The 12,041-nt window shown below is 35.0% G+C and overlaps 1 protein-coding gene across 3 annotated transcripts in view; it reads left to right on the top strand.

The window, feature by feature from the left end:
* Positions 1–3,779, top strand: part of BICD1 (BICD cargo adaptor 1) — a 205,427-nt gene extending 201,648 nt beyond the window's left edge. For all 3 annotated transcript variants that reach the window (XM_044914891.1, XM_021690666.1, XM_044914890.1), the window contains one exon: positions 3,692–3,779. In XM_044914891.1, the coding sequence (XP_044770826.1) occupies positions 3,692–3,779 (88 nt within the window). The remainder of the gene's footprint in view (positions 1–3,691) is intronic.
* The last annotated feature ends 8,262 nt before the right edge of the window (positions 3,780–12,041 follow it).

Raw genomic sequence — 12,041 nt, 5'->3', positions numbered from 1 at the left:
CATGGGGGTCCTAACCCACAGTCCGTTCTCCATCAAGCACCCCACTCCCCCAGGGCCTGGGACAGTGCCAGGCACGCAACCAATGTTCAGCACCTGCTGATTACAGGTATGAGTGAATGAGCTCTGGAGGCAGATGGCTTGGGTTGAAATCCCACCTCTACCCCCTGCTAGTTGTGTAATCGTGGAAAGTTGCTTTTGCTGGCAAAGATTCTCTGTGTGTGTGTGTGTGTGTGGTTTTTGTTTGTTTGTTTTTTGGGGGTTTTTGTTTTTACTTGTAAAGTAGGGAAGAGAATAGTTTTGAGGGATTCAGTGTGGCACAGGCCTGATGCATAGGGTGCTCTCGATGTGTTACTATTACTAACCATTCTCAGTACCTAACTGTTCCTCAAGGCAAAGGTCTGTGGCCTCTTTCATAACTTCTCTAATTTGCTTGGGGGAAGAGTGGAGAAGCCTACTTCTTTAAGTGTTTCAATTAGGTAAGGAGTGGAAAGGCTAGTGGGGAAATTTTTTAAGTTTAATTTTATTTCACCTTGTTTTTTTATTTTTAGGAACTGGTTTGACTAAACGGTTACCTGCCCCAGTTCTGTATCTTCTGAACTCACAGAATTTAGGTTGCTTGCTATGCCTTCACAGGGATGATTTATTTTAAAGAAAAGCAATTTAATGAATTACAAATGTTTCTAGTTTCTACCCATGTGAATACAGCATAGGCCAGGTTCTGCGGTCCCCACAGAGAAATGATAAAATCCATATAGACCTAAAAAAACTCCTTTTCGTAGTCACTGGGATTATGATTGGCTTCCTTCCCACCCACACCTCTGCCAAATGGATCGAATTTAATGCCCTCACAGTTCTTGTCACTTCTTGGTGGCAGAAAAGTTAATAGCCAACATTTGAGTTCTTACCGTGTACATGACATGTATTCAGTTCTTTACACTTGTTAATCATTACAACTCCCAGAAGGTAGGAACAGTTATCACACCCATTTTTAAACCAGGAAACTGAGGAGGAGGGGGAAGTAACGTAACTTCTCCAGGGTCACCCATCCTGAAAACAATTGAGCCCATCGAGTCTGGCACACATTGTCCTAACCACCACGGTACACCACTGTACCACCAGGAGACGCTCCCTGATTTTCATTATGCTGTGAGGAGCATAGGCAGAGAGAATTTAAATCACTTGTGTTGACCCTGTATCCCAGAATTGAAAAAGAAGGAATGTTTACTTAATGAGAAACACGAGAAATAAAACATGCTCACGATGTTGAGTAATTTTAGATCAGTGTTCTCTATCTTTGTTTCTCACCTAAAAATTGTTTTATACTTCCTTCAGCTTACAAATGTTCAAATAACTTTTTAGGTGTAGGGTTTTGAATACATGAGCATTTTCCTCATATTTTCCAAATATGCTTCTTACAGACTGATTTCGTTGTAAAACTAAATTATTAAAGTTGATCATAGATAATCATAATGTGAAGGGAATGCCCAACATGTGCAGCCTTGGGTGTAATATTTAAATATACGGAGATGTTTGGGATTTAGCACTTCAGTCCCCTTCTATCAGGGAGTTGCTTACTGGGACAACAAAAGAAACTTTCTGAAGAAATATCCATTTTTACATCTCAGTAACAGTTTCCTAAGCCTACTGTTTTCAACATGATCTACCTACAAAAAGTAGGTTCTTAAATGGTAAAGGTTGAGTAACAAGTGGGTTCCTGAAGGCGGTTAGCGATCAGAACTGAATACAGCCTGTACCTGAAATAATTAGAACTTATCAAATATTTACATCTAAGAAATAATTTCTTAACCGGTAAGCCAAGAACATGTTTCTGTCTTAATATATGTAGTGTATGGCATTTTATGCAAATGTAAAATAGAAGTAGTATCATATGAAGTATTTATGAAAATCTGAAATAATGTAAGAAATCTGAAATAATGAACACATTTTTAAATCATCATGAATATAATGTGATGGTGTTGGGCCAAGTGAGCTATAACTTGTGGCTCAGCTGGTCGAGCAGAAATGCTTGTCTTCTTCCAGAAACGAAAATCGTACTGTATGTTAACTAAGAAAGAAAAAAAGAAATGTCTTCCTTGATTAGGAAGAGTATTTGGACTCCATGGGGTCTTCCAACACCCTTCTTGTATAATGTGACCACCCCATGCTACTTGCCCTAACTTATGTTGAATAATGTGTTTAGTTGCCTAAAAAAGAAACGTGTTCTAAACCATGCAGATCTAACAGAGACAGAAGCTCTGTGAGGTCTGTGGGAGGGTCTGTCTGCTGCTGTGTTTCCTGGGCCATCTGACTCCGTCTGCAGGGGGGAGAAAGAGCCTTGGCATGCAATGGTTTTTTTAGCCCTTGTGTTTAAGCTCCAGCTCTCCCAGGGTTACCCACCACGTTTTAAAAATAGGTAGGAAAAGTCATTTTTATCACTGGTTGCTCTAACTAGTACAGAAGAGCGCTCTCCTCTGAAACTAAATTCGTAGCACTTCAAAGAGTTTGGGAACTGAGGATGACCTCAAGCAGATCAGCAGTTTATATAATTATAATTTTGTGTCAAAATTCAAGAGATACACTTGAAGGATAATTTCAGTACCAAAGATAAAAAGGATTTTGAATGCTAATTTTTAATGACTTCAATGATAATATTAGCTTTAAAAATAATAAATAGATAAATAAAAATTATTTATTAAATATTTATGTATTTGAGCCATGGCTTAATTAAATGGGTATGATTTGAGCCATGAATAGTTTTCTCAAATATTATTCCTGGCAGAAATGAATTCTATGGTACTGAATTTCATAATATATGAGGGGGAAAAGCAGTTTTAGAAAAATGCAGTCTTTTTTGATTAAATAAAAAAATCCCCGTAGTGTGTGTTTCCCATTAGTCATCTTTGAAAAGGTCCGAACCCAAAAGTGTTTTGTAGTTTTAACTTAGGAAGTTCAATGATTTTACTCCCTTGCCCTTCAAGATTATTCATCAAGACGTTAATGAGCCTGGGCATTTATGTGTTCATTTAAACTGGAGGCTCTCAGAAGTGGTTATTTGGAAGTCTGCATGATATGCTCAACAAATAGGGAGTTTTAAAACTATCCTGTCTTATTTATACTGCCAAACTTAAGCAAATAGTGGGAACCCTTAGAGCAAATTAGGCTTCCATGGGCAAATTACTTATCCTATGGAATCTGAATCTACTAGAGAACTGTAGGGTCCTCTAAAGCTTTGATTCAGCATTGTCTACTCTCCGGGAGCTTGTTGGAAATGAAGATTCTCAGGTCCCACCCCAGACCTATCAAATCAGAAGCTGCATTTTACCAAGATCCCCCAGGTGATTGGTATGCATACTGGTTTTAAAAGAACCGATTTGAAGAAATCTTGCCACTAACCCAGAGACCTGTGTGCAGAAATTGAACAGAGCGACATTGGGGGAAGGGTTTACTTATCATTTCCCTAACGTCTTTCTTTCTTTCTTTCTTCTTTCTTACTTACTTTCTTTCTTTTTGCATTGTTTTTGAAAAGCTGCAGTCATCTTGGCATGCTTTAGATTTAAACTATTTTCTGTGCAAAATTTGTGTTTATGTTTTTAAAATTTCTGTGAAAAGATTGTGTCTCTCTAACCCTTACGAGTGTGCCTGGCCCCCTGTAAATGCATTTCTTTCTGACACGCTTGTTTCTCATTTTCAGTCCTGACCTAGCTCTCCCTGATGAGCAGCCACATTCCAGCCCGCACTGCGCCCCTCTCCACTGTCTCTCCAAGCCTCCTTACCCCTAGTCTTCAACTCCCGTGGACGGATATCTAAGGTGAATGCTTTGTAGCCACATACAGAATACTGCCCAAGATCCAGCGGGTGTGAGATGTAGGATTGGATTCATGTTCATCATTTTGGAAGATGAGAGAAAGTAAAGAAAAATAACACAAAGCACAGACTCCAGTGTGATGAAACATTTTATGGTTTCTCTAAGTCTCACAGATAAAATTCTGCAATCAAATGGCTATGGTTGAGTTCAATGAAAACAAAAAATAAAAGGAAACAGGAACTATGTATCTCAGATGGCTGGCTTTACCTCGATAGCATAAGGAAGACCTAAGACAATGTAAAATACATATATTGTAAAATCATCTTTCCTTGTACTTCAAATTCAGCTATAGAAGTTGATTCCGATATTTTTTGTCATTGATATTTATTTTGTATTTTATTTGCCACATGATTTATGTCTATAAAAATCATTTCTGTGAGAGGTGAACTTAATTCCTTTATTGTTAAATACGCATAATTTGCTCAATTAAGTATGAGTTTTAATTTAGTTCGAAATCTGGAATTGGCCAGACTGTGGTCATATTTCTTGCACAAAATAATAAATGAGGTGCATCAGAATGTTAACAATAACTATTTTGCTGCTACACTGATATTGTTTATGCACTTATTTTCTCATCAGTAGCTCATTAACTGCTGGTTGTTTTTTCTTTTTTTTTTAACTAGAATTCTTCACTTGACATCAGTAAGTAAATCTAAGAAAGACTATGTTATGATTCATTGACTTATTCAACTTTTGACAGCATCTTTAATTTTTTAAAAATTGCAGACAAGTAGATGCACTGGTGCTGCCCCTTTGTGTGTGTGTATGTGTGTGTGATAACGTTAAGAAAGCTAAATAACGTGAAGGGAAACAAAAAGCTGTGTTTATGTAACGATCAGAATTTTTTTTTTTTACTTTCCCAAATTCAGGGTCCTACTATGAGTCTTTCCTGCAAAAGGGTATCAAATGGGAAAATATATACATAGATAGATGTAAGTTAGCCTTTGGTTAATTAGTTTACCCAGAAAGTGTTCAATGTTTGATTGGGATTGTATGTTTCGTTACTGTTAGGTTTTTTTTTTTCTTTTTTTTTTTTTTTTTTTTTTTTTTTTTTTTTTTTTTTTTTTTTATTTTTTTTTTTTTTTTTTTTTTTTTTTTTTTTTTTTTTTTTTTTTTTTAAAGATTTTGTTTATTTATTTATTTGAGAGAGAGAATGACAGAGAGAGAGAGAGCACATGAGAGGGGGGAGGGTCAGAGGGAGAAGCAGACTCCCCGCTGAGCAGGGAGCCCGATGCGGGACTCGATCCCGGGACTCCAGGATCATGACCTGAGCTGAAGGCAGTCGCTTAACCAACTGAGCCACCCAGGCGCCCAGGTTTTTTTTTTTCTTAATGAATCTTCCTTGCCAAAAAAACAATAATAAACCTTAGCTCATTGTCTACTTTTGACAAACACTCAGGTGCCTACAATCATTATATTATATTGAGATAGTACATGTTCTTCGTTCATTTACAGCTTCTGCTGGGTAACTTTTATGACTTGATTTAAGGCAGTGGATTTTCATAGCAAATTTCTTTTGCACATAATCTGACAAACAAGGAAAACAGCTAATTTAGCTGAAAGGTCTAACACTCCTGGGCTCCTTAACTATCAAGTGCTGCCCACACAATTGCTCCTAGCCCTGGTTCCTTGTCTAGTCAGGTAGCCTTAACTTATTTAAAACCATAACGGTTTGACCTTTTCATGTAACTATATCTGTAACTTCTCTTCAAAACAAAAACAATCCTCACTGTTAACACAAAAGATAGTTAACAATGCAGGGCCCTAACAGTGGAGATCTAGTTGTGGAGATCTCAGGTTACTGAGTAGGAGTGGGTGGTACATTAATGGATGGTCCATCAAAGATGGCAGCCAGTCGGTAAATCATAAAGCACAGTGCAGTTTTGTCAGTCGTACATCTATTAAGTAGTGGCCACATTATTACCAAAGCAACCAAGAGGTTTTGAGTTCCTTATATGAGTGCTATTTTCAACAGTGTCATTTATTATGCAACTTGGAGTAACTGGAAATCTTCACCAAAATAGAGATTCAGGTTAAAATACAAAAACAAGAAACAAAACAAATCTTCACAAAGTCCAGATCATGGCAACCTAATGTTCTGCTCTTTCCTACCTGCATTGCCTTGCTGTTCCTAAACATTTGCTTCATTTTATTGGTGTTGTATCTGTCTGTAATCCAGTATTAGTGAGACAGTGTGGGTTTTGTTGGAGTTCAATTAAAAGAAACTACCCCACTCCCCATTCCTGCTTTTTGCTTTTCTTTTCTTTTTATTTGGTTTTCAAGCATCATGTTTTTGGACCTGAGAAGTGGCATAGCTGCTAAGTTGACTTTTAATAAAAACTCTTTGTGCCTGAGGGAAAATATGCCTTTTTAAGAAGTACCTCAGAACATCTTCCTGTGTTGCCGCATCGATTTTGTTGGTGGTACAGGGAACTGAGCAGGAATTACTCACAGTACTGTCACACAATACTGTCTGTGTGCTGACTGACAGTGTGGTATTGCTTTCATGCTCCCTGACTCTGCATTTATGAACTGGTGAAAAAACTACGCTATAGACGAAACATTCATTTCTTCCCATGCAAAGTTTACCCTCGAGTCTATTATATGCTGGTTTTATCTCAGTTCTTTATCTTAATAGAGTGGGAAATGCTTGTTTTGAAATATGAATTCTATAAACATGTTAATTTTAGCAAAATGTTGCCAAGAAGATATAGAAACTTGGAAATAAATGTCTAATTTTCAGCACAAAATTAGATAATAGTCCCTAAGCAGTAGGAGAGAATTCCATGTATTTACACTGTGGCATCATTTAGTCTAGTTTAAACTGAGCCATATCTGTATTTATTTAGAGGCATTTAAAAGCATATGTGTGGCACTGGTTAAAATTAGTACCTGTAAAAAAAAAAAATCAGGATTCAAAAGGAAATTGAAATTTATTGAAGAATCAGTGAAAATCAAAAAGAATGAATCCCAGTGAGACTAACTGAAGACAGACTTGGGGAATAAAAACCAACTACTGAAATACAATAAAATTTGGCTAATTATTGGGAACACAGTGGGCAAAGATTAAAGGTAACCAGTAAGAGTGGTTAGCAAAGTAATTCGGTAGTTTTTTAAAAGTAAGCACAATTACCATCCTAAAAAGAAGTCATTAGGCAGAAATGCTTTCCTAAGTGAGGATTCCTCTAAGCTAAAAAATTAAATTTAAGGGATCAATAAGTTGCCTTTGGCCTGAGTGCACAGGGGTATACAGGACCCTTGGATTATTCTTTCCAATCAACTTCTCATTCATCAGATCCCTTTCATACATCCAATTCTGCTTCAATAAGAGGAATTTGGAGAACTTTGAGAAACATAAAGCTATTAAATAATTAAGAAAAGACCCATTTAGAAAGATGATACTTTTATTTAGCCTAAGGAAGAGGAGGTACAATAGTAATCTGCAAGGAAAGGAAATTTAACAAGAGGTACCAGCTCTAGATATCATTATTAAGACTGGAATAAGAAAAACTAAGTCTTTAATGTGAAGGATTTATATTACCTTGATGAAAGAGATTTTTAACAGTGGAAAATGAATCACTGAAATTGATAATCATAAGGAATATTGGTTTTTCAAAAATTAAATATTATTGGTTATCTAGTAAGGATTGAGTTAGGTGGCAAGGTATCTTATGATAATGTATTATAATTCTGGGATTCCATAATCTTATGCTTCTTTTGAACTTAAAAATACATTAAAGTTATGCTGATTAGTCGTAAAATATTTTATCCCTTGAAAATAGGATGGCAATCTTAATTTTTCCAAAATATCTGATAAAAAAAAGAAAATCATTGGTATTATTTTTTCTTCCAGCTATATTTCATAATATCTTTAGTAATTTTACTATAAAAAGCCTCAATTATCAGTCTAAAAAAACAAATATCCTCAGGAATACTTTGGAAATAGAAGGTATGCAATCCCTTAGGGGGGCAAATGCCTCTCAAATTTTTATCTTTTCTTAAAAGGATCTTCAATCTCAATATTTCCTCTTTCTAATGCCTTGGAAAATATTCCTGTACAGATAGTCCTTCTGTTTCAACCAACCATGAAACGTTGGTCAAATAAACCAACTGTGAATGTGGACAGTATTAAATAAAATCCTCTATAATTCTCAAGTAGAAGTTACAAAATATGAAAAAGAAGAAATGAAATATATTTTCTACTAGGATAAGAATGGCAAATTTAATGTGTAATTGTTATAATCAATCAGCCAAAAGACATAATCTGTCTTTCAGAAAGACACATCAAGGGACACTAATTGATTTCCAGTAAGGAACTGTGCTGATTCAGCCCAAGGAGACCAAACACATTGATATTGTAGATAGAAAGTAGGACTAGATTCAAAAGGAACTCTTAGGATAAAGTTCACAATTAAAAAAAAAAATGTCCTCTGGGTTTTTTGTTTATAAACCAGGATGATTTAAAATAATCCTTGTATTTAAGATTGCAAAAAATTTAGAAGAATATGTTCAAATAAAGGAGAAATAATTCTTCAAAAAGTTGTTGAACTGGAGTTGTGATAGATGGCATGATCAGTGCTGATATCGACAAGTAATTTTTACCTTGAAATCCATTTCTCTGGACATATAAGACCAATCTAGCTCCCGAGTGACCTTTTCCACTGTCTGTAATTATGCCCCCAGATGAGTTGCCTCTGTAAGTAAGTTCATCTTTATTTAAATGCCAAGTTAACCACTATAGTCCCTAATGTGTTGCATTTGTAGCCTGATCCAATTATGTTGACATCTGAAAGATTTTGTCGAGGCATCTCTTTCATCCTTCTTACTCAAAGTATAACTGAAAAAGATATTTAGTATTAAGATATGTTCCCCAATTGAGGATTTTCCAGAAATAATGTTCTACTTAAGAAGAGGAGTAATTAACTGCCTTTACTGTAAGGGTGTGAGTACATAAAAGTATGTGTGTAAAATGTTTGCATGAGAAATTTCACATCATGTAAGCTTTCCCATATTCATAATATGAACACTATAGGAGTCTTATTTCTCTTGTGATCTTCTCTCCATTAGGAATGTAAGGAGATTATTACCTATATCTGGTCTCCTTTCCATATTGAAATGCATGGCTCTAATCCTCAATGTATTTTTATCCCTTTCCTCCAGAGTTATTTAAAATTTGTCCTATTTAAACTGATGCCTGGATAAACTACCAAGCCAGATTATTTCTGTGATGGAGTTTAAGTGCTGTATAACATTGGCCGAGAACACATTTTTTTTAAACTTTTCTTTCTTTCAGAAATATTCTCTGATCGTTATGGTTCTCTAATAAAAACACTGAGAAGTAAATTGGATGCTTTTAGTGTGACTGTACGTTTTTCTTTCTAAAAAGTCATTTAAAAGCAAAGATCAGAGAACTATGTAAAGAGAAATGCCATCTTTTTGTTGACAAACCATTATTCAGTAATACTGAATATCCAGAATGAATCATTCTGTCATTTAGGTTTATGGATATGATTATGCACCGAATCTTAGAGGAAAGAAATGATTTTACCATTATTGCCACAAAATTTTTAAGCTCCATGGTTTGACTGTTAGAGTCAATTAAACAATTCTTTGAAAATCTTTTATGATATTTTTGTAATCTACTCAGTGTTTTTATTTGCATGATTACACGTATATGATGAACCATACATGATTCTGAATTGTATTTCTTTCCAGTATTAACATTTGTGTAATGTGTGGCCAACCCTGATTTGTACACTATATAATTGTTGTTGTAATGATTCTGCTATTCCTACATTTAATTGCAATTTTGTTATTATGCCTTTTGGGATTAAATGATGTGAAGTGTTTCCACCTAATGATAATACCATATGAAAACATGACTAAAAGACTGACCTAAGAAACTCTTTTGTTGCTAATCATTTTTTAAAATCCAAATTTCAAAGGAAACTTGTTCTCAAAGACATAAGCATTTATTTTAAACTCAGAAAAATTCTTATGAATTTATTATTGCTTGTCCTTTTTAATTTTTTTATTGTAGACAATCCTAAGTGAATGTCTCATGGGAGAATCCATTTATGATATGTGCTTGTATTTGCGTAACCTGATCATGCACTCAATGGTTGGAAAAGGCACTCCAATGCTAAGAAAAGCTGATATATCAATTCTTATATCTTGGTTTATGTTACCAACTGAATATGGTGTAATGCAAAACTCTTTCCAGTAAATAAACTGGTTATCTTTTTGTTCATTTCATCTATGGTACCTTGTTATCAGTTTGAGCAATCTTTCTGTATGTCATTTTGACTTGTATTTATCACAAAAGAAAAAGTATATGAATTTCTATATGATTTATATATTTATGCAGAGCCCTTATTTGAGCTAAAAACTAAATGACATTTTGACATCTCTACACATTCCTAGTAAATAATGTTAATCAAATTTGCCCATTTTCTCCATTTGTCATCTCTCCCACTTGTAATCTTTTCCCACTTGTAAGGTATCCTTTTCTAAAAGGATATTTTGGCAGGAGGATACACTTAGCTGAATTAGATTAGGAATGTACCAACATGAAGAAAATTCCTGTTCTAAGGAAAAAAGAAAGAAACATTATTTTAATGAAAGAAGAATGAAGTCTGTATGCTTTATTTGGGATACAATCCTTCTTTGTTCTCTTTCATATGAAGGAACAGCAGAGTCCCAAAACTTTGAGGAAGGCTAATTTACTAGCTCCTTCTTCAAATATGTGTTGGAGCAAATATGGACTTATGTGAGGTTTTGATGAGCTGAAACCTCTAATGCAATCCTCACCATAACGAAACAAATTAATGGGCACCGCAACAATTCTAGCTAAAGGTGCCTGCTTACCTGTTGTATGAATAAAACACTAGAAATAATAGTGTAAACTTTCCCCCAAACCTCTCCTTTTTTCTCTTCTGAAAGTCATTGCTTTTCCTGGAGGTTGGATCTATAAGTCTGTTTGATCCATGATCTTCTCTTACACAATGAAGCTGATAGTTACATGCAAAAGCTAAAAACTGGATCAGCCTCCAAGAGAACCAAGAAAGTTTCTTCTTATCCCCGCATTTTGCAGGTGATATGGGTAGCCCTGCATCCACACTGGAGGTAAGGAAGAGTCCAGAATTGATGGGAACTTGTAGGAGGGATTTTCTTTATTTGGGGTTGTACACACATTGACTAGTACATTGTGGGAACTCAAATTTTGAACTTGAGCAATAGGTTCCTGAGAGATGGGTTCCTTGGCCCCTTGCCATCATACCTTAGTTATAACACATCTGGAACTGAGTTTATAGAACCTAGCATTACCTGTTGTAATATCAGCAGGCACTAAATACCAACCAATTGAGGGAAATGGTCTCTAAATTAAGTGAATGGTTATTCTGTCTTGTTCAATCTAGATCTCTGTGTTTGAAGGAGTCTTCATGTGTACAATGAAATCATCTGACAGTTTCTTCTTAAACATTTTATGAATCAACTATCATTGAAATACTTTAAGAAAAAAGGATAATTCAGCCACAACATTAACTGTCAAGGAAGATAAATCTCACTGGAAAAAGTATTGCCAGTATCAAAAGTAAACATAATTCATAATGTAATTTAAATGTAGAAAACAATATAAAGATATATAAATCATAACTATAGTGACATCCTGTTAAAGAGTAAAGAAAAGTTACAACTGAATTAATGCATGTATAAGTGAATGAAGAATTTCATCCAGATAAGACTCCAATAGTCTAAGCATTATGTTATTGGAAATAATATTAGCTATCAAAGACTAAACACCATTTGAAAGAAGTCACATATGTCATTTCCTTTAATCTTTGCAATAACCTTGCCAGGTGGGCATTTTTATCCTCATTTATAAAATGAGACAGTTGAGGCGTAGAGAGGCTAAATACCTTTCCAATGCACAGAGCTTGTAAATACCAGGGCTTAAATTTGAACAAATTCTATGTTTTTCAAAATACTTCTGCTGACATAGCCTGCTTTAAAACAATTATTTCTCTAGAATTCATGCTAATTTTTATTTTTTAATTATTACTTTTTAAATAATTATTATTTTAGAATTTTATTTATTTATTCGAGAGAGAAAGAGAGAGCGAGCATGAGTGGGGGGAGGGGCAGAAGCAGAGGGAGAAGCAGACTCCCTGCTGAG

The sequence above is a fragment of the Neomonachus schauinslandi genome, chromosome 5 (genome assembly GCF_002201575.2).
Source record: "Neomonachus schauinslandi chromosome 5, ASM220157v2, whole genome shotgun sequence".
In the NCBI taxonomy this organism is placed as follows: domain Eukaryota; kingdom Metazoa; phylum Chordata; class Mammalia; order Carnivora; family Phocidae; genus Neomonachus; species Neomonachus schauinslandi.
The sequence above is the reverse complement of the archived record's forward strand: the minus strand, read 5'-3'. Positions and strand labels throughout refer to the sequence as shown.